Genomic DNA, 23988 nt, shown 5'->3' on the forward strand with positions numbered 1-23988 from the left:
CATTATATGACAAGTTTTTTCCTATTAGCAGTATTAGTGCTTATGTTAATTTAGTGGCTTTTTGAAACCTGTAGATATTTTTCATTTACTTTACAAATCAGTTAAAAGAGCTTCTTGAATTTTTACTGTACTGCCATTTGCTGACTGTTTAGGTCTGTTGCCTATTCTTTCTAGATCTTAGAATGCAACACAGGTCTGGAAAAGCAAAACATTTACAACCTTTTTCTTATGTTTGTGTGTTTAACTTTTCACATTTTCTTTCATCATTTGATACGGATAACCTAACGCATGAGGTTCTTGTAATGTCATCTCTTTTTTGCTTATATAAAATATACCTACCGAAGGCCTTATGCAGAGCTTATTGAGGAGAGGGGCAGGACAAAGCAAAAAACAACTGGAAAAGATACTGGATGAAATTTTGGTTCCACTCAGAAGTTAGGTTTTCACATATTATATACCTTTTAAACATACATAGGTATACGCCGCCAGAGATCACTTATTTGAGCCATACATGATTAATACTCTCAGGTTTGTAAGAAACGTTATACATTACTAAGCTCTCAAAAATAGAAAAGCTAAGAGCCTTTAGACTATGCCTTAATGCAGTTCATAGCTGAAATAAGCTATTTTCCATCTCTACAGCAGCTGTATAACACTTGGCTACCCTTGGAAGAATCTCATTCTTCAGTCATTTGAGCTTCCAATGAAAAACATTTTCTTTGTAGAAAAAAAGCTTATGATCCCTGTTGGAATGAGCTGTGTTGCTGGCCATCCTGCCGGAAGCATAGTATTCTTTTTGTTGTTTTTCACTTTCATTTATGTGTATGTGTGTGCATCTACACTTACACATTATAAACTCATATATACAGTAGTAGGCTAAAATCCTTGATCCACTGCAATTTCAGTTATCCTGAGTCTAGACTTGGTACTCACATCTCTCAGCTGGACTCAGATAACTACAGATATAGGAAGACCTGAATCTCCCAAAAACTTACAATTCAAACTGTTCATTGCTTGACTTGACTGTTTTCCCAGCAGGAGCATGAACCTGGGAAATGACAACAGATCCTTCTGCATGTGGTAAGACAGACAGCATTTTCCAGCTAGATGGTTTGCTGGAAACTGCTGAGTAGAGTAGCAAATGGGTAAAATAATCAAACTCCAATTATTATGTGTCTGCACAGTTTCTTTTACCTGAGTTTTCTCATATACTACGGTATTAAACTGTTCATGAGTTTCACTGTTTTCACATCTATGTCCTCACTCATCCTGACTCCAAAGCAGTGTCATTGCTTTCAAGTATTTGAACTGATTTTCATGACATCTATTTTAATATCATTTAATTGCCAGTGACAGGCATTAAAATAGTAACTAATATTTTAATATTACCAAAGAAATGTTTTGCTTTAAAAAAATTGTAGTGTTTTTATGTAGCTGGCCATTTCTTTCTGTCAGTTTTTCCTGTATATGCATTACTTTTCAATCCTCGTTCCTTCCTAGCATTTTCAATTAAGGAAGTGATATGAATTAACTCTTAAATTATACTGATGGAAAAAGGTCACATAAAATTTGATAAATCTCAAAGCAATTTTTCCGTTTTATATGTTGTGTTATAGATAGCTAGTACTTACAGTACTCTTTCTCTTTTAACATGTTTCAAACAGCACCACTTGTAACAGCAAATACTTTTAAGAAAGCCAGAGCACATATTGGAGTCCTGTTTTCTTTCAAGTTTCAGTGATGGTGATGTATCTGTATCCTCAGTATCTCCACTCTCTTGGATTATTGCAAAATGGCATAATTAGATTAGATCATATATTATTACAAAAGAATTACTTACCCTTATCCATCTTTTCTATGTATAGAAAGAAGGGGGCTATTAGGTTTTGGAGCTTAGCATGAGTATTTTTTGCTGTGTTAACTGCAATTGGGCAACTTTTACTATGACGTCTAGTGGCTGCTGTTTATTTTCCTTGGTTTCTTTTACAGGCAACATTTTTGTGGTTTCTTCTGTGAAGAATTAGGATTGCTAGTAAGAAGCTACAGGAACTGGATTTCTCAGGGTGAGAGTTCACTATAGTTTTGTTAAGCAGCACTGCATTTCTGAGTTAAGAGCATCAATAGCAAAAAAAATTTTAACAGTAATTCTTCCTTTCCTGACTGGCAAATACTCTTGCCATACTCATGCATCAGTGAAGTAACTAGTGCATAGTTCTCTAGACCTGGGACAAATATATATTCAAACGGTACTCACTTTTCATAACTAGTCTCCTGTACATATTTTGATCAATCCTCCTGGCTGACAGGTAATCAAGAAGAACTATGGCTTTAAACTGCAGTAAAAAGTATCTTTCTGAAGTCAGCCGCACAGAACGCAGATAGGACATAGTACATCAGTACATTAGCAACATGTCTGGCTGTGCAATGAAGTCCCATGTAATAACTATAGTAATAAAAAAAAGTACTGAAAAATTATTCAAAGATTCATGCAATAGGCACAGCTATAGATCTGTAGCAACAGAAATTTACAGAAGAGTAGCAATATCTATTTAATAAACTAAAAACTAATATGCTAAATTTATATTTAGATAAAATTCTGCTTCCAAAAGCAGCATCTATCCTGATTAAACAGTCAGCTGAAGTACTCCTCATACTACGTCATCAGCCTTTCATTGAGTAGAATGTCTACCAGATATTCAATTTTTCCTGCTTTCATGTGCTGTTATCTGAAAAGCATTTCACTCCATTAATAACTGCAACACTGTATGACAGAAACCACACATACAATTTACTGAAACAGGCTGAACAGTAGATTTTTCCCTAATTCATAGAGGTTATTTTCTTTCTTCAAAAATGCAAAGTACAATTTTGTTGTATTACAGGGCCAGGAATGAACATTCCTTCACTAAATGCTTTTGTTTTTGTTTATTAGCATTACTGAAGTAACATTAGATAAGAAGAAAATACTAGTAATGTTTCACTAATAGCTGCAAATAAAATTTATTTTGTCTTTGCAGCAGGAAAATTAGTAAAACTTAGTAACATGCAGTTTATTCTTTCAGAAACTGATTTTTTCTCCCAATTTAGAAACTATTTTTTTCCAGTTTTAAAATCTGTGTCCCTTTGTCTATGAGTAATTTGCCATGTTGATTTGTAAATTAAATTTGTGATTATGTAACAGATACCACAAAAAAAAAACAACAACTCAGTAATGGAAGCCAACAAACATTTTCAAACAGCACCTACTATCTGTTAATGCTTCTCTGATACATCTTGTCTACTTATTTCAGTATTCACCAGTAAGTGTGACATTTCAAAAGCTGAAAATACCAGTCCACATCTTTATTGTTATAGAACCAAATAAGTTTGAGAAGTCACCTACTATGTTGAGATACGTCTACTGAAAATATGAATTGTTTCCATGCAAAATAAAACAAGTTGGCATAAAATATCAACAACAATCTGACCTTTTTCACTTTATTTTAGGCATGTTTTCTACAACTTGACTGTGCTTTTTTGTTAACATTCAAAATAAATTTCAGGTTTTGCATTCTGAAACAAATAGAATGTAGCATGGTTGCTCTTGCAAATATGACTGATTATGCTAAAAGTTTTCCATGGAATTTAGTGATGGCTGATCCTACCCAATTACTGAATTGGCAGAGTCTCCTTACTTGAATTTCTATCTAAGGCCTATTCATAGTTTAACTGAGAAATCTATCATTTTTGTAAATTCACATAAAAAGTTTTTATGCTAGCAAGTAGGTAAATATAAAAAGGCTTTAATCATACAGTCCTTCCTTAAGGAATAAAAATGTCATCTGACTAGGTCCATCAGTATGTTAAAACTGTACAGCTGTAAACACATACTCGTATAAAGGTGGACAAAAGAAGACAACTTCATGAATTTTTCAACACTTTATTACTTTTTCTGTTAGTTAAAAAAAAAAAAAATTAAAAATCAGAGCCTGAAATACTCAATGCAGATACAAACCAACTTGTGGTTGAACTGAGATTACCAATTCAATACAGTATTTGTTAATACTACAAAGACATCCAGCCATGTGTGAATCCCAGTCTGACAAATAACTGGATCTCCAAATGCTAACACATGAGAATCTCTTGAATACGATCTCTTCTTACTTCTTTGTAGTCTGGCTCATCATTAACAATGCAAGTGTGATCCTCTCTCAGCTTTATCTTCCAGCTTTTCTGAATAGCCCATTCTTCAGCTCCTGTTCTCCAGCAATGCTGCTTTTCTACCTATTTCTATCTATACTGCAATTAGTTCCAGTTGTATTAATATAGTAAAATTGGGACATATCTTTTTGCTATAGATTATCCTGTCCCAAGACACTTTTTTATCCCTTTTCATGTTTTCCTTGATTTTCTTTCTCCTCTCCATTTAGAGGAATTAATGATGGTCTTTTCCAAACTCCTGTTGTTATCACCTGGTTCAGAATGGTAATTAGGCTTATCAGCCTGATCCCACAGGGCCACTATTTCAGCTGAGCAAGCAGACCTCTTTTGAAAGAGCTCCCTTTCAAGGAAAGTAAACAGACCTGTTTAAACAGTCCCCTTTCAAAGAATTCTTCCTTCAAACATCTCAAAATCCTCCTAATAATCTTGAGAACCATACAGTCTTCATTATTTTTACAAAGATGAGAATAACTCATTAGAGTTTACCTCAGCCTCTGTTTTTTTAAATGCCTTTTCTACTTAGCTTGGCATAGTCATCTTCAACCTGTTTCACCAGGATTCAGTTACCACTTATCCTGATGAAAAGAAAAGCCAGCAGACTGTATGCCAATGTCAACAGGATGTTTTTACCCCATGTTTACATTCCAGATTCTGGAAAGCTACACAGACTTACTTTAAGATTTATTCTCATATATGGCCTCTCTATTTTTATTAAGGGTTGACAGTCCTAGAGGTTCTGGATGTTTAGCTGAATCTCTCATCTCTCTCTCATTCTTTTTCCTGTTTTAGATCACTAAGTCTTCTAATCTTTTTTCCAGTCACCTGTACGTCATCGCTTTCCTTTCTGGATTTCATTTTTTGGTTATCTTCATCATCCATTTCTCTTGTGCAGTTAGTTTCTTACATTGCTTCTCCGTATTTTCTTCCCATGGGCTTTATCTGCTTATTTTTCAAATACCATTGACTGCCTCTTCCATTGCTAAATAAATTCTGTAACCATGAAGCTAGGGAGGAAACTCTTTCCCTGAAGTATTGTGCACAAGCCGAGATTTTTCTCATTGATTTTGTTTGGTGCATGCCTGATTCCTTTCCTGTCCACCTTCCATCACATCTGTAAACTCTTCCTACACTTTCCCTCGGAGGCACACTGCCCTTAAATATTCTCTGTTCTTTCTAATGAGTGGCAGTGTATGCAGCAATACTTTCCCTCATTCTTTTCCCTACTTACTATTACTCACATTCCATTTCTGTGTCATGCCCCTGCTATAACCACCAGGGTAACTGTCAAAATCTTCTCTTCTTACTCCTAATATTCAGGAAATAAAAGCAGTATTTTTGACCAACTTCTCCATTTCTTTCTCTTTGCTTGCTTTTGTGTCTGGCTGGATTTTTTTTTACTTAAAAAAAACCCCAAACAAATCCAAAACCCAAACCAAATGAACCAACCAACCAAAAACAAACAAAAAAAACAACACCAAAACCTAAAAAGAAAATCAAAACAAAAAGCCCCCAAGCAAACAACCCCAAAACTTTCTGCCTAGGTCATCTTTCTTCCCTCCCATAGAATCTGCTAAGTGTGCACCACTTGTGATCCATGTCAGGCAGCATTCCCCTCTGCCCAAGTGCATAAAGTAGCATCACATTTTAAACTGGGATTCCTTTACAGAAATGGATTTCCAAAGGCATGGATAATGTAAACCTCACAGTTAAGCCTGAGACACAACAGTCAAACAACCTACTACTGAACTATTAGCACTTCATTAGAAAAACAGTCAAGTTTAAAAATTAGGAGTGTTTTCCTCTTCTTAGAACACATGTGGCCTAGCAGACTCTCCTTTAATTTGAGTGCACTGTTTGCACAAGGTAGGAAACAGCTAAAAATAAAAAAACATGGGATTGCTCAAATAACAGTTTTAATACGTCTACATATTTCTCTGTATTTCAGGTTGATTTACCCAGAATGTCATCGGCTAGTTGTATTAAACTGTGCGAAATACTCGTCTGTTGGATAATTTGAATATTCTTCTTCTTTGAGATAAATGTTCCTGGCAATAAATTAAAAAAAAATGCAGTTAGTAAATTTTTTCTCATTATGATATATAGAAGTAACCTGAGAAACTTGGAGATGTTATGCATAAACACTCATAAATGCTCATAAAATTCAGAACTAATAATGGAATTCAATAAACTAGGTCTTTCCCTCCAAAATGTATGCCACATTTCAATATAGGAAACTTCTTTCAATCCTAAAATAACCTTTGAAAAATCTCACAGTGAAAAAATAAATTAACACAATTACGAATTTTGCTTTCATAAGAAGAAAGCAGCAGGTACTGGAAATTATTTTGTAAAACCAATGTATGCATGCATTTTGGGGAAAAAAGAAACAACCAAACAAAATCAAAACCAGAGAAGACTGAATCACCTGGAGTTTTTTTCCTTCACATATTATCTTCCTCCTTTCCCATTACAGCAGACGCAAGACCTGTCCACCAAGGCATGTCCAGGTCTTAGCTAAAGAATCGCACAGTTTTGTCATACACAAATGGAAAAGCTCCATTTTGTTCCGGGCTATCAAAAACTGGCAGTTCTACTGATGACCATGCTTTTTTGTTTCAGAAAACTAAGGCAAATTTAAGAAATACATACTGTTTTACACCTGATAAATATAATTTCCTACATAGATAACTGTATTTATTCTCTATTTTGCTATCTACATAAACCATCTGTTGTCAGTGGAACACTTTTAAGAATTCCAACTATTAATTCATACATGTAAGTCAGTAAAAATCATAAGCTACTCTTTGAAGATTATTTAAATAGTACTGAAAACCACACTTAAGCTGAATTGTTCTTTTTTTTCTTTCAAGTATAAAGTTGTAACAAGAGTATTAAAAAAGTTACAATCAATACAAGTGAAAAAGCTCTTTGAAAGCCAAGGTACTGTGTTAATGGTAAAGAATTTTATTTGAAAAGAAGAAAACTCCTCTGGTACTTACTTTGATTTCTGCTCCTGAGACATGTCTGCATTCATGTTATCTAAAGCTCGGCGCCGTTCCCGATTCTGTCGTTGTAGATGCCGCTCTAAAATCAGCTGCGCTCTTGCAGTGTGTATTCTTTGTCTGTCCCATTCAGCATCAACTCGGCGTTCCTCCTGGTTTCGTCTCTTCAGGAATGAAAAAAAAAGTGCTTAATTTTCTCTTTGTTCAAAGACGAAACAGTATATATAAAGGCTGATTGGTAAATTCCTCACAAACTTGCTTGCCTTTACTGAACACTAGGGGTAGCATTTGAAATAGGAAGAAAAAGTAAGCACTTGCAAGCTAGGTGGGAGCTCATGCATTATGTGGAAGTAGGATACTGCAGATGAGAAAGCCATCCTTTTCTAGGGAGCAAGACAGACTCCTACCTCTGCACAAGAAAATTAGGGTTTGCTGCCTAGCAGAAGTTAATCAATCAGTATTCCTCTCTAATGTATGACGTCTCTCAAAAAACCCAGAGCAGCAAGACAGGTTGGTTTGTGGTTTTTTTAAAGTTTTTATTAGCAAGAGTTGTAACTTCCTGAGGTCAGAAGTTAGTAGACATCAGTATGGTTTGTAATACAGCTAACGTGGTGTAATAACTGAGCCACCGATGCCAGATGAGTAGACCCAAATTGTTTTCCTCTGCCCCTGTTACACTATCACTTCCTCACTTCTTGTCTGACATCATACTGAACTGATTCGAGAAACCAGGCTGCAAAAAACTCCCTTTTCTTGGAGGGGCTCATTTTCTGCTACCTTAACTGCTTGAATGGGCTTACTTTAGGGTCACAGGAAAGCCAGGAAAACAACTCCCTTATCTTCATCGTTAATTACAGCACTAGATAAGACATAGTGCAGCATAGGGCACTTTAGGGATTAAGAAATCAAAAATCAACAGCTACATATTAGCTGTTATGAATCCAGCCTCTGCACTCAATGTCTTATCTAGCAGTAGCTTCCTACTTCACAATACCTAGGCCTGTATGCTCATGTCTGCACAGGAACAATAGGTTTCTTCATTTTGACTGCCTGCTTCCATTCACCTTTAGAGCAGCAATTTTTTGGCAGTATTTAGTTTTTCTCTTGTAATTCTATCCCAGAGCATGGCTCACAGTCGTGTGGGACAGTAAAAAAGAAATTCTTTCACATTTATGAACTTTTAAGACTGTGAAAAGTGCATGAGCAGTATCATTGGACCTGCTCTATTTGTCTTGCTTGAGCACCCCTGAGCCCCTGAGCATGAGAACACTGCTCTGGTCTGCCCTGCCTTCAGCCACTGCTCATGGCTCTTCACCTATGGAGCAGCCCACTCCTCTCATTCCTTGTAGGCAGCTCATGCAGTCTCAAGTCCACTCCTGAGCTGCACCATGAAGCCTAGTCTCGGGCTGTGCAAGAATTTTCTCCTCAGCTAAGCCACCACAGAACATGTCCTAAGATCCCCAGGTCCCTTCACTCTGGGCTGCACAGCAACCTTCCTCCCAGCACAACTCCAGGGCTCCAGCCCACTTCTGATACTCCATGACATTTCCCAGCCGCTTCAGAGACACTGTGTTCAGTTTCATTTGGGTAAAATTCAGCTCAAAGGAAAATAGTCTTACAATGGGACACACAGGGCAAGCAATAATATTTTCTTCTACAAACATTGTCTATTATTACAACCAGGAATACAGAATGTGCAAGTAAGCTTAAATACCAGTTTCTCCAGAACTTGTTGCTGTTGAGTATCACGGATTGCCCTCAGCTGATCCTGATTCATTCCCTTCCATCGATCTGTGATCACACGATGTGTGCCAAAGGAACTGATTGCTTGGTCAGGATTTTCAGAAAGTAGGTCTCCTTGAAGGAGGCTGGAAATTTCATTCATGTCATCTTTCATTTTTTGATACTTTTCCAACTTCTTTTTCTCAGCTAGTTCAGCAGCCTAAAGTGAGTGACAGAAGTAAGAGTTTTTCCAAGAAGGAAACAAAGGCATCAACAAAGTCAGCACTTCATAACAGGTTTCTTTCCAACTTGCATACAGTTGTCAATAGCATCACTATGATTATGGTACTACTGGCTAAGATCAAAAAATCTAATGGCATATATTTCTTCTGTATTGTCATATCACATATAGCAAGTAATTTGGGGAGAAATAATTTTGGTTTTTAAGAAAAGACAGGATTAATAAAAAATAATTTCACATTTACCGACAAGCAAATACCAGTTTGGATATTTGGAGGCCAGACACAATATGGAAAAAATTTATGATAAAAGTTCACAAACTTGAATCAGTGGCCTTGAAAGTTTCACCTCTGTGCCTGGCAAAATCTTGGAGCAGATTTTCCTGAAGGGCATGCTAAGGCACATGAAAAACAACAAGGTGCTAGGTAACAGCCAGCATGGGGGAAATCCTGCCTGACCAAATTGGTGGCCTTCTATGACGGGGCTACAGAACTGATGGACAGGGGTAGAGCAGCTGATGTCATCTACCTGGACTTGTGCAAAGTGTTTGACACTGTCCCACACGACATCCTTGGCTCTAAATCGGAGAGAGATTAATTTGATAGGTGGACCACTCGGTGGATAAAGAACTGGCTGGATAGCCACACGCAAAGAGTTGTGGTCAATGGCTCAATGTCCGGCTGGAGACCAGTAACGAGTGGTGTCCCTCAGGGATCGGTGTTGGGACCGGTCTTGTTCAACATCTTTGTCGCTGACATGGACAGTGGGATTGAGTGCGCCCTCAGCAAGTTTGCCGATGACACCAAGCTGTGTGGTTCAGTTGATACCCTGGAGGGAAGGAATGCCATCCACAGGGACCTTGACATGCTTGTGAGGTGGGCTGATGCCAACTTCATGAAGTTTAACCATGCCAAGTGCAAGGTCCTACACCTGGGTCGGAGCAATCCCAGGCACAGCTACAGGTTGGGCAAAGAAGAGATTCAGAGCAGCCCTGCGGAGAAGGACTTGGGGGTGTGGGTTGATGAGAAACTTAACAGGAGCCGGCAGCGTGTGCACACAGCCCACAAAGCCAACCGCATCCTGGGGTGCATCAAAAGGAGCGTGACCAGCAGGTCGAAAGAGGTGATCCTGCCCCTCTACTCTGCTCTCGTGAGTCCTCACTTGGAGTATTGTGTGCAGTTCTGGTGTCCTCAACATGCACATGGAACTGTTGGAACAAGTCCAGAGGAGGGCCACGAGGATGACTGGGGACTGAAGCACCTCTGTATGAAGACAGGCTGAGAAAGCTGGGGCTGTTCAGCCTGGAGAAGGCTGTGTGGAGATCTCATAGCAGCCTTCCAGTATCTGAAGGGGGCCTAAAAGGATGCTGGGCAGGGAATCTTCAGTAGGAACTGTAGTGACAGGACAAGGGCTAACAGGTTAAAATTTAAACAGCGGGAGTTTAGATTGGATATAAGGAAGAAGTTCTTTACTGTGAGGGTGGTGAGGCACTGGAATGGGTTGCCCAAGAATTTTTGAATGCTCCATCCCTGGCGGTGTCCCTGCCCATGACAGGGGGATTGAAACTAGATGATCTTAAGGTCCTTTCCAACCCTAACTATTCTATGATTCTATATTAGATATTAAATCTATGTGAAGAGTATGGTTAAGCACTCACAACATCCAAACAGAAAAGTGATGTCTATGTGAAGCCTGAAGAGGCAGCCTTGAATCTGTTCTCTTTGCCGACAGAAAATGCAAACTTGAATGATGATCTGTAGTACCAGAAATCACAATATGCACTTCCTATGGAAAACACTGTCCCTAATGACCACTATGAGTTCATAGCCTCCTATTCAGAGGAAGTTTTCCCCTTGGCAAAACTCCAGAAACCAAATATGGTGATTTTACTTTAAATTACCTTCCAAAGAAGAATTCGATTAAGTAAACTGATTTGAAGTACAGTGACAATATATATGCATCATCCATTTCTAATCATGTCTCATTCTTCTGTAATGCATGAGGTAAACCATCTGGAAAAATGTATGGTGCTGGCTTCCATCTGGACAGCAGACAGCTAATCTCCTCTTTGCCAGGGCTCAAAAAGCACAGGTTACCAGACCTGTGTCTCACATACGTAGTTTTATACATTTACCTTGACTGCAACAGATCAGTGAATACCTCTCTCTCCAAGTTTGCCCAAGATTATCTCATGCTCTGTTAAAAAAAAAATCACTGGCTTGAGAATACTCACTGTATGAGTTAAATACAACAGCTGTCCACTTTTCTTGCCAATTAGCAGTTCACTGTTTGGCATACACACTTAGGAAATGGATGAGGACAAATGAAAAATTAAGGCTTAGGCATCAAGAAGTCACAGGAGGTAAAAATAGCGTTCTGTGGCATATAGGTGAAGTTGAAAAACAGTAGGCAGAGTAACTAGAAGAGATAAACAAACATTATGGAGTAGAACCCTCAGCAAGCACACTGATCTATGCCACCAGAGGAGACTGCTGACCTGGCCTTCTCTCTACATTTATATTTACAGACTTTGAGTTTGGATGACAGGAGTTGTCCCAGGCATCGAGCCTGAATAGTCAAAGTGTGACTTCTATTTGTTCCATGCCAACATGCACAACCTGTCAGGGACCATTCAGAAGAAGAAATAACAAATAACACCGAGAACTGTATCCTAGATTAATAAATTTGATGGCTGAAAACAGCCTTGTGGTTTCCATTAAAATAACAAAAGTATCTGATGCACAAAGAAACTAATAAAAGATACATCTATTATTTTTAGAAGTATAAATTACCTAAGCCACAACTGCAACTTCAATGATGCAGAAAACCTCATACTTAAAAATACTTAACAGCCATCTAATAGGAACATACACTTTGGAGCAGGAAAATAAAATGTCTACTTTTAGACAAGTGGAAAAACAAGCAAAATTTCAAGTGGCAAAGCATCAACTTCAGATCTAATAATTACTGGCTCTGCCATCATAACATGGAATAATACCTTGGAAACTAAAGGCCATGTTTTCGTCTCAATGAAGTCAGTGAGTACATTTTTTTACCAGAACTTTAAAGCTATACTTTTAAACCAAAATGTGTTTCCCTGAAGTTGGGTTTTTCCTCCAGAAGAGTCGATAATAACTTGAGAGGAACTACAACATTACAGCTTCTAAGAAAAAAACAAAACCCTCAAAGATTTTCAATCATCCAATATTTTGGGAACATGGAACCAGAACATATGGGTATGTACTTGCAGCTTATTAATACTATGAAACAAGCAATTATTTTTAGTTCTGAAAACATTCCAGAGTAAATGACACTTAAAGTAATTTTGGATAGACCTTACAGAATTACTGACCCTGAAACTTAAAATGTGTAATTTTTATTTAGATCATTTTAATGCACTTTGATCTAGCAATAGATCAAAAAAAAGCATTTAAACATTGTAACCCTAACCTTCTCAGTAAGAGGAAAAGCCTAAAATTTCTGAACTGCCTGGAAATCTTACTGGAGGAAACTCTCAGCTGTACACATAGCCATGACACCACAAACAAAAGATTTTAAACTCAGAAAATGCATCAGATTTCACTTTTCAAGTGGAATCCCTAATAAAATATAATCCACTGGCGTAGTATGGAAAGAAAACAAAACCAAAGAGATGCACAAATACACACTCATTTATTTTAATTTATGATCCAACATTATATATCTTCCCTACTACTAAACGCTTCCTTTTGCTGTTAGATTCAAGTCATAAAGAAGAAATGCACATAGAAGAATTAACAGGAATTCACATGCTTATAACAACACCAAGCCATAGAATTATAGAATAGTTAGGGTTGGAAATGACCTTAAGATCATCTAGTTCCAACACCCCTGCCATGGGCAGGGACACCTCACACTAAACCATTTCACCCAAGGTTCTGTCCAACCTGGCCTTGAACACTGCCAGGGATGGACCATTCACAACTTCTTGGGCAACCCATTCCAGTGCCTCACCACCCTCATAGCAAAGAACTTCTTCCCTATACCCAATCTAAACTCCCGCTGTTTAAATTTTAACCTGTTAGCCCTTGTCCTGTCACTACAGTTCCTACTGAAGATTCCCTGCCCAGCATCCTTTTAGGCCCCCTTCAGATACTGGAAGGCTGCTATGAGGTCTCCACACAGCCTTCTCTTCTCCAGGCTGAACAGCCCCAACTTTCTCAGCCTGCCTTCATACAGAGGTGCTTCAGTCCCCAGTCATCCTCGTGGCCCTCCTCTGGACTTGTTCCAACAGTTCCATGTGCTTTTTATGTTGAGGACACCAGAACTGCACACAATACTCCAAGTGAGGACTCACGAGAGCAGAGTAGAGGGGCAGGATCACCTCTTTCAACCTGCTGGTCACGCTCCTTTTGATGCGGCCCAGGATGCGGCTGGCTTTGTGGGCTGTGAGCGCACACTGCCAGCTCATGTTAAGTTTCTCATCAACCAACACGCCCAAGTCCTTCTCCACAGGGCTGCTCTGAATCTCTTCTCTGCCCAACCTCAGTCTCAGTTGTGTGAGGAATTAACTGCTGCCAACACTGGACTAAAGGAACACACGGCTTCTGAAGTGCTTTTCACAGAATCATTAGGGTTGGAAGGGACCTCAGGAGACTGACCATCCAGTCCAAGCCCCCTGCCAAGGCAGGGCCACCTAGAGCGGGTCACACAGGAAGGTGTCCAGGCATGTTTTGAATTTCTCCAGAAAGGAAAAGTACAAAGATCACAGATGACCAGAGTGACCTCTCCAGGATCTTAGGAACTTGTGAAAGAGTATTATTAATCTGTGTAGTAAATACAATTCCTTTGTATTTACTATACATAGACATGACATACTATACATGACATAGACATATTACATGAGATACTTATCTCATAGCAGCGAATTGCACATCCAACCTAGGAATTTTGCTTAGCAAGGTCTGTTAAAAAAATCAGTATGTGCACTATGTTCCCTCATGCCTGAAAATGTGATAAAAGTTGAAATAATGATGATTCTAGACAGTGACTATGAAGAATAGGATAAAAGTGATAAAAGATATTTGCACACCACACTTCAAAGAATGACAAGAAGTTCCCATTCTTATTCTGTGTTTAGGCATTCAAATATTTCATTTCAACTGAAAAAAATGCTCTAGAGTTAATGCAAATACATAATTTACTCAAAGCCTGAAAAAAAAAACCCAAAACAATTGTTTCCCTGAAGTGGCTGCTGGCTTTTAATGTGTTAATAACAGTGTAATGTTGAGTATATATGGAACCAGAATAATACCATCAAATGTCTGTAATAACAACATTATCATAAAGTTATTAAGCTATTGTGGTATGCCCAGGAATAAATTCTAAGGACATATGGTCTAAGAAGTCTATAAATACAATGTCATTAAGAGATCCTCTGTAATAATATCCTCTCATTTTCTTAGCATTATCTACAAAGTGTCTTGGAAAGGATTCAAATTCTGTGCTATATAAAGCAAAATGACTCTGATTTCAAGAACACAATCAGTGTATCTATCACTGTACTGCTAAACTGGGCATTTCCAAGTGTTATTATCCTTTCTGAAGAAACCCTTTCTGCAACGGTAAGATTCTGCTATGGAATCACATCAAAGGCAGTGAAAAATACACATTCTAGTCAGGACTTCAGGTAGTCTTCCTTTCCGTTACCTAGCTTCCCAAATTAAAATGATTACTACTTCTTATGAATAATTTCAGCAGGAATAACTGACAGCTTAAGCTAGTAGAAGTCTTCTCTTATACCAAGGACAAAAGCATTATTGGTGTCCTGGTTAATATATACTTAGATGACAGAAAAGCTGAGAAGAAGGATAACATTAATTTTCTAGAAACCACACACATTTAAAATGTTCACAGTACAGGGTCCTTCACTACTGGGAAATATGGCACCAAACATATCAATTAATTGTCCTACTAACTAATTCAAGAAGAACAAAAAGAACCATTAAGATAAGCTTCTTAGCAAAAAAGTCACTGGCAGTGGTACTATGTATGGAAGCTGAACCACTGTCACAGGGGGCAGCAACATCAAATCTTGTACTGAAGCAGGCTGTGAAGAACTGAGATACCTTCACCCATCTGCTGGGATTTTTCACTAATTGACTAGCAGATTGGCTAAACCATGTTTCTCCTGGTGTACATCACTTGCTGTGTTTTATGTTTTGTTTGTTTTGCCTTTTTTTTTTTTTTTTGGTTGCTTGGTTGGGTTTGTTGTGTTGTGGGTTTTTTTATTTATTTTTAAATATTTTATTCTTTACACCCCCTAAAGATACTGGCAACTGTAAGGTCTACAGAGGATGGCCATGGAGACAGTGGCTGATCCAAAGCCAAATTCTAGGAAATTTCTTCCTCTCTGAAGATGCACTCCCATACTAGACTTTATCCAAATTACAATAACTGAAGACTGCCTTAGAAAGGGTAGTGTTACTTTCTCCCCTCCTATACTGTCACCTCAGACTGTGCATTCACACCTCCCAGTCAGATCTAGCAGTCACACATTCTAGACCAGTTAATTTTCTTTTGGATTTGAGAAATGATCCAACACATCCTGAAGCTTCATAATCATAATCCTGAAGCAGATCAACTGGAAGAGACAGAGAAGAAAAAAAATGAATGAAACTCAGAGAACAGGAAAAAGGAGTTCCTCTCTTGGCAGCCACCAACAGCTAAGGAAGATATGTGTATAGCAAAATACAGTCTGAGACTGCACCCTCAAGAGGTTAAGGTCTTCAAACTGGCTGCTCAGAATGCTGAAACTGCTGGAGACTCCCATTCAATACACTTGAGGTCAGATACAGAGATTTATCCTGTGGAGCGCATCCTCAGGCTGAATGCCTTAGTTTCCTGTCATGCGAAAAAGATGCATAGAAAATCCCTTCGTAACATAGCTTTCTCTTAAAGTCAACATCACTGAAAGGCCTGGCAACCTGAAACCTCTGGTTACTATGTTTCAATAAGAAGCAACAGGAGACTGTTGCCCTAACCTCTACTATCACACCCTTATACTAGAAAAAAACAGACCAAGACTTCTGAATATATTTAAAATGCACACCAGTTGTGTAGAATGTATATGCCCATACATTAAAACACATACCACACACAAACCTACCACCCTATCCCCAAACCATATCACAAATTCAGGAATTTTTCCATGGAATCAATTTATGTGACAACAATTATTTGGGATACTACTGCTACCCTACATGTACCAGCCACTTAGGGTACTTTTGCAGCTATTCATATAAAATACTGTTCAGTAGCCACGACTTCAAGCAGCAAAAGCCTTTTCAATTACCATATGCCAAATGTTCCCTAAAAGGCTCAAGCAACACTTACACTTGCATGCGTATATACTTAAACAAAAAGACACTGTAGTTGATGTGGGTAATTTTAATATGGCTTATTTTGACGTGACCAAATAAATTTAAAGCTAAGTCACACCAAATACAGTTTAACCAAATTAAAAGCCTCCATGTAGCCCTCTGAGCTGTGCATATAATCTGCACATAAAAAAAATGAAATAAATCTTTGCAGTAAGGTAAAGAACTGAGGCATGACAGGTAATGGTACTAAGACAGATAAAGATTCATGTCCTGTTTCAACAGGTTCCAAAACATGCTTGGTAAACAAGCAAGAGACATGCACAAATATCAAGGAATAAGTGCCAAAAACAGTGGCTGAGGGGAATTAACTTCAATAAAGACAAAAAACCCTACTGGTAGCAATGGGTCCAAGCAGAAAGAAAAGCAGGCAGACACAGCTAAGATAATCTGACAACTGATAAAAAACAAGAAGGAAGGATGGGAGGCTTTCGCTATTTTGCTCAGTTTACAGACTGGAAGTCCCTGAAAGACTGGGGAGCTATTGCTGCCTTCTAGTCAGGAAGCTGAGAACTTGGAGAATTTTGACAGAGGGTAAGTAGCCAGACAATAGCTAGATCCTTGGAGGGGACAAAGCAACCTTGGTAGTTAGCTGCTAAGAACCTTTGTGAAAATACCATTACTCATTGTACTCTTGCACATCTTAGTTTACTTCTGTCTCCACTTAAAAAAAAAACCACAACAAAACAAACCAACCAACCCAACACTAATTTACCTGGCTTCTGTTGAAATATTTAGTAGCTGCACAAACAGCACGCCTGTTTTCTTCTTCTTTCTGTTGTTGCTCCATAGTCTTTTGATCAAGTGCAATCCTGTATTTGTCATGAAGATCATCTAAATTAGATTAGAATTAAATTTAGTCAATATTCTTGGACATAATGTGCTAGAGAAGTAAGCCAATATAAGAGAGAGAGGGAGACAGACAGACAGGGGAGTTCCAGGCATTGTAGGCTGAATTACATAGGATTTCCAAATCCTACCACCAAAGCTTTCCATCTTGGAATTTCAGATGACTCATTAAGTCATTATGTAACCCATCTTGTCTTAACAGTATAGGAGTTAAAATGAAAAAGTACGATAAGTACTGCAGAAAAAAATGTTTCACGACAAGCTAGAAAATTTGGTACTATTTGGTCTGCTATAGAACAGTAAAAACTGGACAATTTGGTCTGATGAAGTAAACATACCATCTGGCATGCAAAATACAGATGATTTTTCAGCATGCTCCAATACATCATTTGAGGCATGAAACAGAAATGAAATATTACAATCACATGTTATTAAATATAGACTTCTTAAGTGTGATAACTGAATACATTACAGCTTGTGAAGTAAAAACTGCTGCAGTATTTCTAAAAGTTAAATACTGAATACACTAAAATACTGCTATGTCAGACTGACACAATGGGCTAAACCATATTTTTGTCAGATACATCAGAATTTCAGAAAAAGGAGATTAAAACCTCATTATCTTCCTTTGTTACCTGCAAATTTTTGATCAGCTAATGCATTCTTTAAGTCTTTCTGTTGCTGAAGAGACCACTCTCTTAACTGCTCCTTTTGAAATTTCATCCTCTGATCATAGTTTAAATCTTCACCCAAAAACTTCTGCAAGCCAGATACAGTACATCGAGGATCATCGTCTGAAACTCGAGCAGGTCTGTCCTTCTTTAGGGCTTGCGGATCATTCAGGTCAAATTCACGCCTTGTTTCTGGCTTCTGCAAATTCTTCTGAAACTCACTGACAGCCTTATTTATGTTTCTGATATCATTTTTATGTCGTTTTTCTAACATACACATGATCTTGTAATTTTGCTTCATTTCATTAGCTAGAGAAAAACAAACCCAATGAAAACACAACTCTTAGAATTGTACATGTAAAACGGAAAATAAAATTTTGAAGAGGAATAAATAGTATCTAAGTCTTCAAACTTTTATACCTTAGGAAAAAGTACTTCATCCATGAGTACCAGCCCAGCAAACACTCCAATGCTAGTTAACATCTACTTTTAACATACTTTCATTTTTTTAGGTATCAATTCTCTTATTAATGCTACAATGAAATATATGCTTGTGAAGCAAAGACAACAGTAAGAACTTCTAGAACTGTGAGGTTTCATTTGAATAAAACTTGTAGTTAACTCATGAAATGGACTGTATAGTAATTCTTCCCATTTACTTTGTTTATGGTCACAACTGAGATAATACTTTTGGGCTCCAAATAAAAGGAATACAGATAGTTGTTTCATAGTTCAAATCATTTTTCTAACATCGCACTAAAATAATTAGCAGGCACCAACAGTTTTTGAACGGCTTAATAGCTCTTGCTCATTTAACCTACATAATTTAGTTTGAAAGAAAAACAACCTCATGCTAGCCATTTTAGCCATTTAAATATAATTCACAAGAAAAGATCATTTCCTCTGTTGACAGACTACGCATTGGTTCCGGCAGTTTCCTAGGAGCCTGTCTGACAGGTATTCTGCCAGGAAAATCACAAGCAGCCCTTGAAGTACAGCATGGAAATTGGCAGCTCCATTCTAGCTCTTCTTGGAACCCACAGAGACCTCAGTCTGTGGGACCTTTTCACATGATATCCCAGGAAAGCATTCCAAACACAGAGGGCCCCAAAGGGTTTTGAGGTCAGGGGACACGTATGAAATATTTGCATATCTGTGTGTTCTGAATTAACAAAGACTCCTACGTACAGCCTTGTTGTACATGACTTCTAGTAAGAATAATCTATAGAGAATTCTATACAGTCTGTATATTCTACTGAAGAATGGGCAGACAGAACACAGACTTACTCTACAAGAAAGCAATCAAACAAATTTGCCACTACTGTTCTGAGAACAGTAGTAAGTTGTTTTTTTAATCCTCCCATATCTTCAGGTCTCTAAACAATGTATTTGACAATCACTAGTGTTTTAAAAGAAAACACTGAAAATTCCAGCCTATGAGGAAACGTATACCAGTTTAATCATCTCAATATAAATTTCAAGATACTGAGGAAAACACATGCTTTACCAATACAAATATATGAACTTAAATAGGACTACACATTACAGAATTCCCTTTGTATGTCTGAATTTAGAGAAAAGCCCACAAATTTGCCTTTTTTTATATATATATCTATCTACCTATATATGTATCTTGATTGATATAGCAAGATTCAAGGAGAGAGGCTCCATTTGGAAATAAATATGGCAGCTGGAAATATATGAAGGCAAAAAGAAAGCAGGAAACAGATGTTATATTACATTTATCAATTCACAGAAATATCACTGTATCTATGAATATACCAAGTTCTTCATTTCGTGCTTTTTCAGCTGCTTCTTGAATTTTCCTCTCCTTAACCTGGGTATCCAGTGCATCTTTATCAACCTATTAAAATGAAAAAAAAAAAAAAAAAAAAAAAAAGCAGCTCTGAAAGAGATGCTAGGATTGAACAATTACAGGCACTGTCAAGCTACACTGATTCACAGTTGCACAAGATAGATACAAAGGCACTACCAACGGAGCGTATACACAACACTATTTAATGTGAGTGACATAAAAAGAAAACACAGAAGCAGTAATATTCCTGTTTGCTTGCTCCACTTTAATAATGACAGGCATATTCTTGCACCAAATGAGAATTAAATACCATATTTACATGATATATAGATCTATAAGCATTTTAAGCTGCATTACTGAGAATATGTTTTCCCCATTATAACTGGCATTTTTACTTCTTCTTCTTGTTCTTTTGATTATAAAGCGGGTAAGCATTTTGACAGTCAAGATGACAGGAAGGTGTAATAGTTCAGATCTGAAAAAAATACAGGTGGTTCACTAAAAGCACTTTGGAAAAATAATGGGGAACAGAAAAGAAATTTTCTAATTTGATAGAGCTGCCATGTAGTTTCCTGTAGTTGCCAAAACACAACACCGGGTGCCATTTCAGATACATGCAGGCATCTACAATGACCCAATAGGTGGGGTACGGAATATTCACATCCCTGGACAGCTGTACCTGGAACAAAGCATAATACCCTAAATCGTACCATCAAACGGTAGCAGCCATCTACATTTTAGGCAAAAGAATCAGTATCTGTATTTGTTGACAAAGGTGGTAAATTAATAAGCAGAAACCTGGATTTTATTTCTTCTTTTTTTTTTTTTTTTCTAAACTGGTCAAGTCACCTTTTGTCAACAAACAATGACAATTCTCCAAGAATATTTTGATAGTCTTTGCCTAAAATTGTTGAGATCAAGACAGTAAGGCCTAACCAGATTATGGCTGAAAATGCACATTGTTAATGCTGTAAAGGACTACTGATGATACCAATTAGGAAAAGAATTCTACAGAGTATCATTGTCCAAAACCAATGGTGTAGTAGGTATTAAGTATCAACTCATTTAGAGGTCTAATTTCAGAAACTAAGCTTTCAGTATAACTATAGGGAACATTGTGAAGAGAAATTCAATATGACTTCATTAGTAGTTTCTGGCAATGTGCAGGAATTCAATGTATTCACTTCCGTGTGCAAGTTTAGCTATGCTGTCAGCTCTCTCCCATTTGAACAGCTTTCACTTAGTAAGAACACAACCCTAAACCAACTATTCCTAGTCACATAAATCTGCAGGTTTAACTTTTAAACATTAAAATAACTAATCCCTTACTACAAACAGATTGAAGCAGCTAATTTCTAGGGTACTTGTATTTATGCATAACAGTTCATCTATAAATGGAAAATAAATTTTCACTTAGACTACTTATCTGAACTCTTTGGGGAAATGAGTGAGAGATTGAGGATAAATTATTAAATCTGTAAGTGAAGAGGGTGGCACCTTACTTTTACAATTATCAGATGAGGAAACAGATACAGATGTCAAGGTAATAATAAAACTAGCAATAATCAAGAAAAAAAACCCTAATATCCTGGTTCCCATTCTCTTTTCCAGTCAGTGTATCATCTCATGCTTTTAATCTACTCAATCTTTGCTTACGGATTTGTGGTGTCTAAGTCAACTATTGTTTTGATTTTTTAATTTTGTCAGAGACAGCCGCCCAGCTAAACTTGTGAGAAAGAGAAAGCAAAGAAGCTAAAACCACACTGGAAATAATAACAGCGTGTCTCCAGATAAACTTGTTGACTTTTCATACTTTGGACTTGGCCCAACTTCAAAGCACTTCTTCTGTCAGCAGTCATTTTTCAGCCAATGAATAAGGTACATCAAATGATGTTAATAAAAATATTTACTAAATTTTTCCAATGGGCTCTCCTTGATTTCAGATGTTTGTATCATGTAAACGGATATATCAAAACCTGTCTGATATGTTAGCTCTGTGAAAACCTTTAGGAAAGTCTTCAGATGGTGTACTTCAGTATTGCTCAATACACCAAGATACACTATTTCTTTTTCAGCTATTCCATTAGCTAAGAATTTATGGTTTATATTTAGTTTTTAAAGCTCTAGTAAAAACAGAAATACCAGAAATGTGTTTCCTGATGATGAAATTCAAACGATCTTACTATACTCATCTCACATTACTTGAAAAAAGGTTATTAGCTCCTTCCATTTATTGTTGATATGCGTGTGTCAGGATGCTGTACCAGGTGGCTGTGTCCTGTTCTTTAACTGGTAACTGCTATATTGCTCTGCAACTACGATGATCCTAGCACAAGCATGACAAGTACAAATCCAAGGTGCTGTCAGAGATAAAGTGAAGATATCTTTCCACTGACTTGAGACACATTTCCATACCTGAGACAAGATGGATCAAAATGACATCTGCTGCAATTCTACCAGTCCAAAGAAGTCAACAGACTAATTTTTACCAGTTCTACATTTCGTCCTATGCTACTTAATTCTACAGACAGAATCACAGAATCATTAGGGTTGGAAGGGATCTCTGGAGAGCATCTAGTCCAACAGCTCTGCCAAGGCAGGGTCACCTAGAACAAGTTACACACGAATGTATCCAGGTGGGTTCTGAATGTCTCCAGAGAAGTAGACAACCCTCCTGGGGAGCCTGTTCCAGTGCTCTGCTACCCTCAACATAAAGCTCTTCCTCATGTTGAGGAGAAACTTCTGGTGGTTTAGTTTATGGCTGTTGCTCCTCACCCTATCACTGGGCACCACTGAAAAAGAGTCTGGCACCGTCCTCCTGGCACCCACCTTTGAGATATTGATCTGCACTAATGAGACTCCCTCTCAGTCTGCTCTTCTCTAGACTAAACAGGCCCAGCTTCCACAATCTCTCCTCAGAAGAGATGCTCCAGACCCCTGATCATCCTTGTGGTCCTCCACTGGACCCTCATCAGTAGCTCCTTGTCTTTCATGTACTGAGGAGCCTAGCACTGGACAGCACTCCCGATGTAGCATCACCAGGGTCAAGCAGAGGGGGAGGATCAGCTCCCTCGACCTACTGCCACACTCCTCCCAGTGCATCCCAGGATATTATTGTCCCTCCTGGCTGCATGGGCACACTGCTGACTTAGAGTCAATTTATCATCATCCACCAATACTCCCAGGTCCTTCTCAGCTGAACTGCTCTCCAGTAGGTCAGCCCCCAACCTGTAGTGGTTCTTGGGGTTCTTCCTCCCCAGGTGCAGCACCCTACACCTGCCCTTGTTGAACCTCTTAGGTTTCTCTCTGCCCAATTCTCCAGCCTATCAAGGTCCCGCTAAATGGCAGCACAGCCTTCAGGTCTATCAGCCACTTCCCCCGGCTTTGTTATGATCAGCAAACTTTAGCCCTTCATCCAGGTCTGTCTTCAGACATTCAGACAGGCACTCTCTCTCACACACACAGCGACAGCTGCCAAAAATAACTGCCGACGATACCTAGACGACAACAACTCGATTTCACCAGCGACTTTTTTACAAGAGCCTCAGCCCTCTAAAAGTCGCAAAGAGGCGTTTGCTCCCCGTTTTCCTCCCTATCTGGCACCACGCGTGCTCGGGGACGCTTCTGAGGCGCTGAGGAGGCGCGCGCTCCCGCCACCTGTCCGGGCGACCACTCTCCTCCCTCGCCCGGAGCCGGGGCCCCCACTCCCTCTGCTGCCCCCTCCTTTGCCCTGCCCTAGGGTTTACCCCCGCCTTAGACCGCTCTCCTCAGAACCATCCCTCCCCGCGGTGCCGCGGTCGGGACCCAGCCCTCACCCCTATGGTCCGGACTCGAGCGTTGAAGATGCGGCTCTGCCGCTGCAGCTCCAGCTGCCGCCGCCGCTCTAGGGCAGCGGCCTCCTGCCGCTCTTGCTGCAGCACCAGCTTGCTCATGGTGCCGAGAGTGCGCGCGTGTCCCCGCACGGCCAGCAGCGAAGCGCGGCCGGGAGAACAACACACGGGGTCGCGATGGGAACGGCGGCTCCGCCCCCTCGAGGCTGCGAGCACGAGGCGTTGGGGGCGCGGCGTCGG

The 23988-nt window shown here is 38.8% G+C and overlaps 1 protein-coding gene across 3 annotated transcripts; it reads right to left on the reverse strand.

Moving 5' to 3' along the window:
* Positions 1-6096: 6096 nt before the first annotated feature.
* RIBC2 (RIB43A domain with coiled-coils 2) lies at positions 6097-23867 on the reverse strand. Of its 3 annotated transcripts, none has more exons than XM_057426885.1 (7): positions 23734-23867; positions 19843-19966; positions 18067-18411; positions 17298-17416; positions 8917-9144; positions 7200-7366; positions 6097-6245 (listed from the first exon to the last, which is right to left on the reverse strand). In XM_057426885.1, the coding sequence occupies exons 3-7, from the start codon at positions 18401-18403 to the stop codon at positions 6164-6166; spliced, it is 933 nt and encodes a 310-aa protein (XP_057282868.1). In that variant the 5' UTR covers positions 18404-18411; positions 19843-19966; positions 23734-23867; the 3' UTR covers positions 6097-6163. The 3 variants fall into 3 exon arrangements, with proteins under 3 accessions (XP_057282868.1, XP_057282851.1, XP_057282859.1); XM_057426868.1 differs by having other exon boundaries at positions 19885-19966; positions 23734-23861; XM_057426876.1 differs by lacking the exon at positions 19843-19966 and having other exon boundaries at positions 23734-23861.
* Between the last annotated feature and the right edge of the window lie 121 nt (positions 23868-23988).

This window comes from Pezoporus wallicus, unplaced genomic scaffold (assembly GCF_028554395.1).
Source record: "Pezoporus wallicus isolate ANWC-B61680 ecotype Strahan unplaced genomic scaffold, APGP_CSIRO_Pwel_v1 scaffold_3294, whole genome shotgun sequence".
NCBI classification, from domain to species: domain Eukaryota; kingdom Metazoa; phylum Chordata; class Aves; order Psittaciformes; family Psittacidae; genus Pezoporus; species Pezoporus wallicus.

What these genes read in the sequence shown, in the direction of transcription:
- RIBC2 (XM_057426868.1), bottom strand. Translation starts at nt 23,850, where the DNA reads ATGAGCAAGCTGGTGCTGCAGCAAGAGCGGCAGGAGGCCGCTGCCCTA. An exon ending in CTCGAGTCCGGACCATAGGG is followed by an intron (nt 19,967 to 23,733) that starts GTGAGGGCTGGG and finishes TCATTTTAATAG; the next exon opens with GTTGATAAAGATGCACTGGA. An exon ending in AGCACGAAATGAAGAACTTG is followed by an intron (nt 18,412 to 19,884) that starts GTATATTCATAG and finishes GTTTTTCTCTAG; the next exon opens with CTAATGAAATGAAGCAAAAT.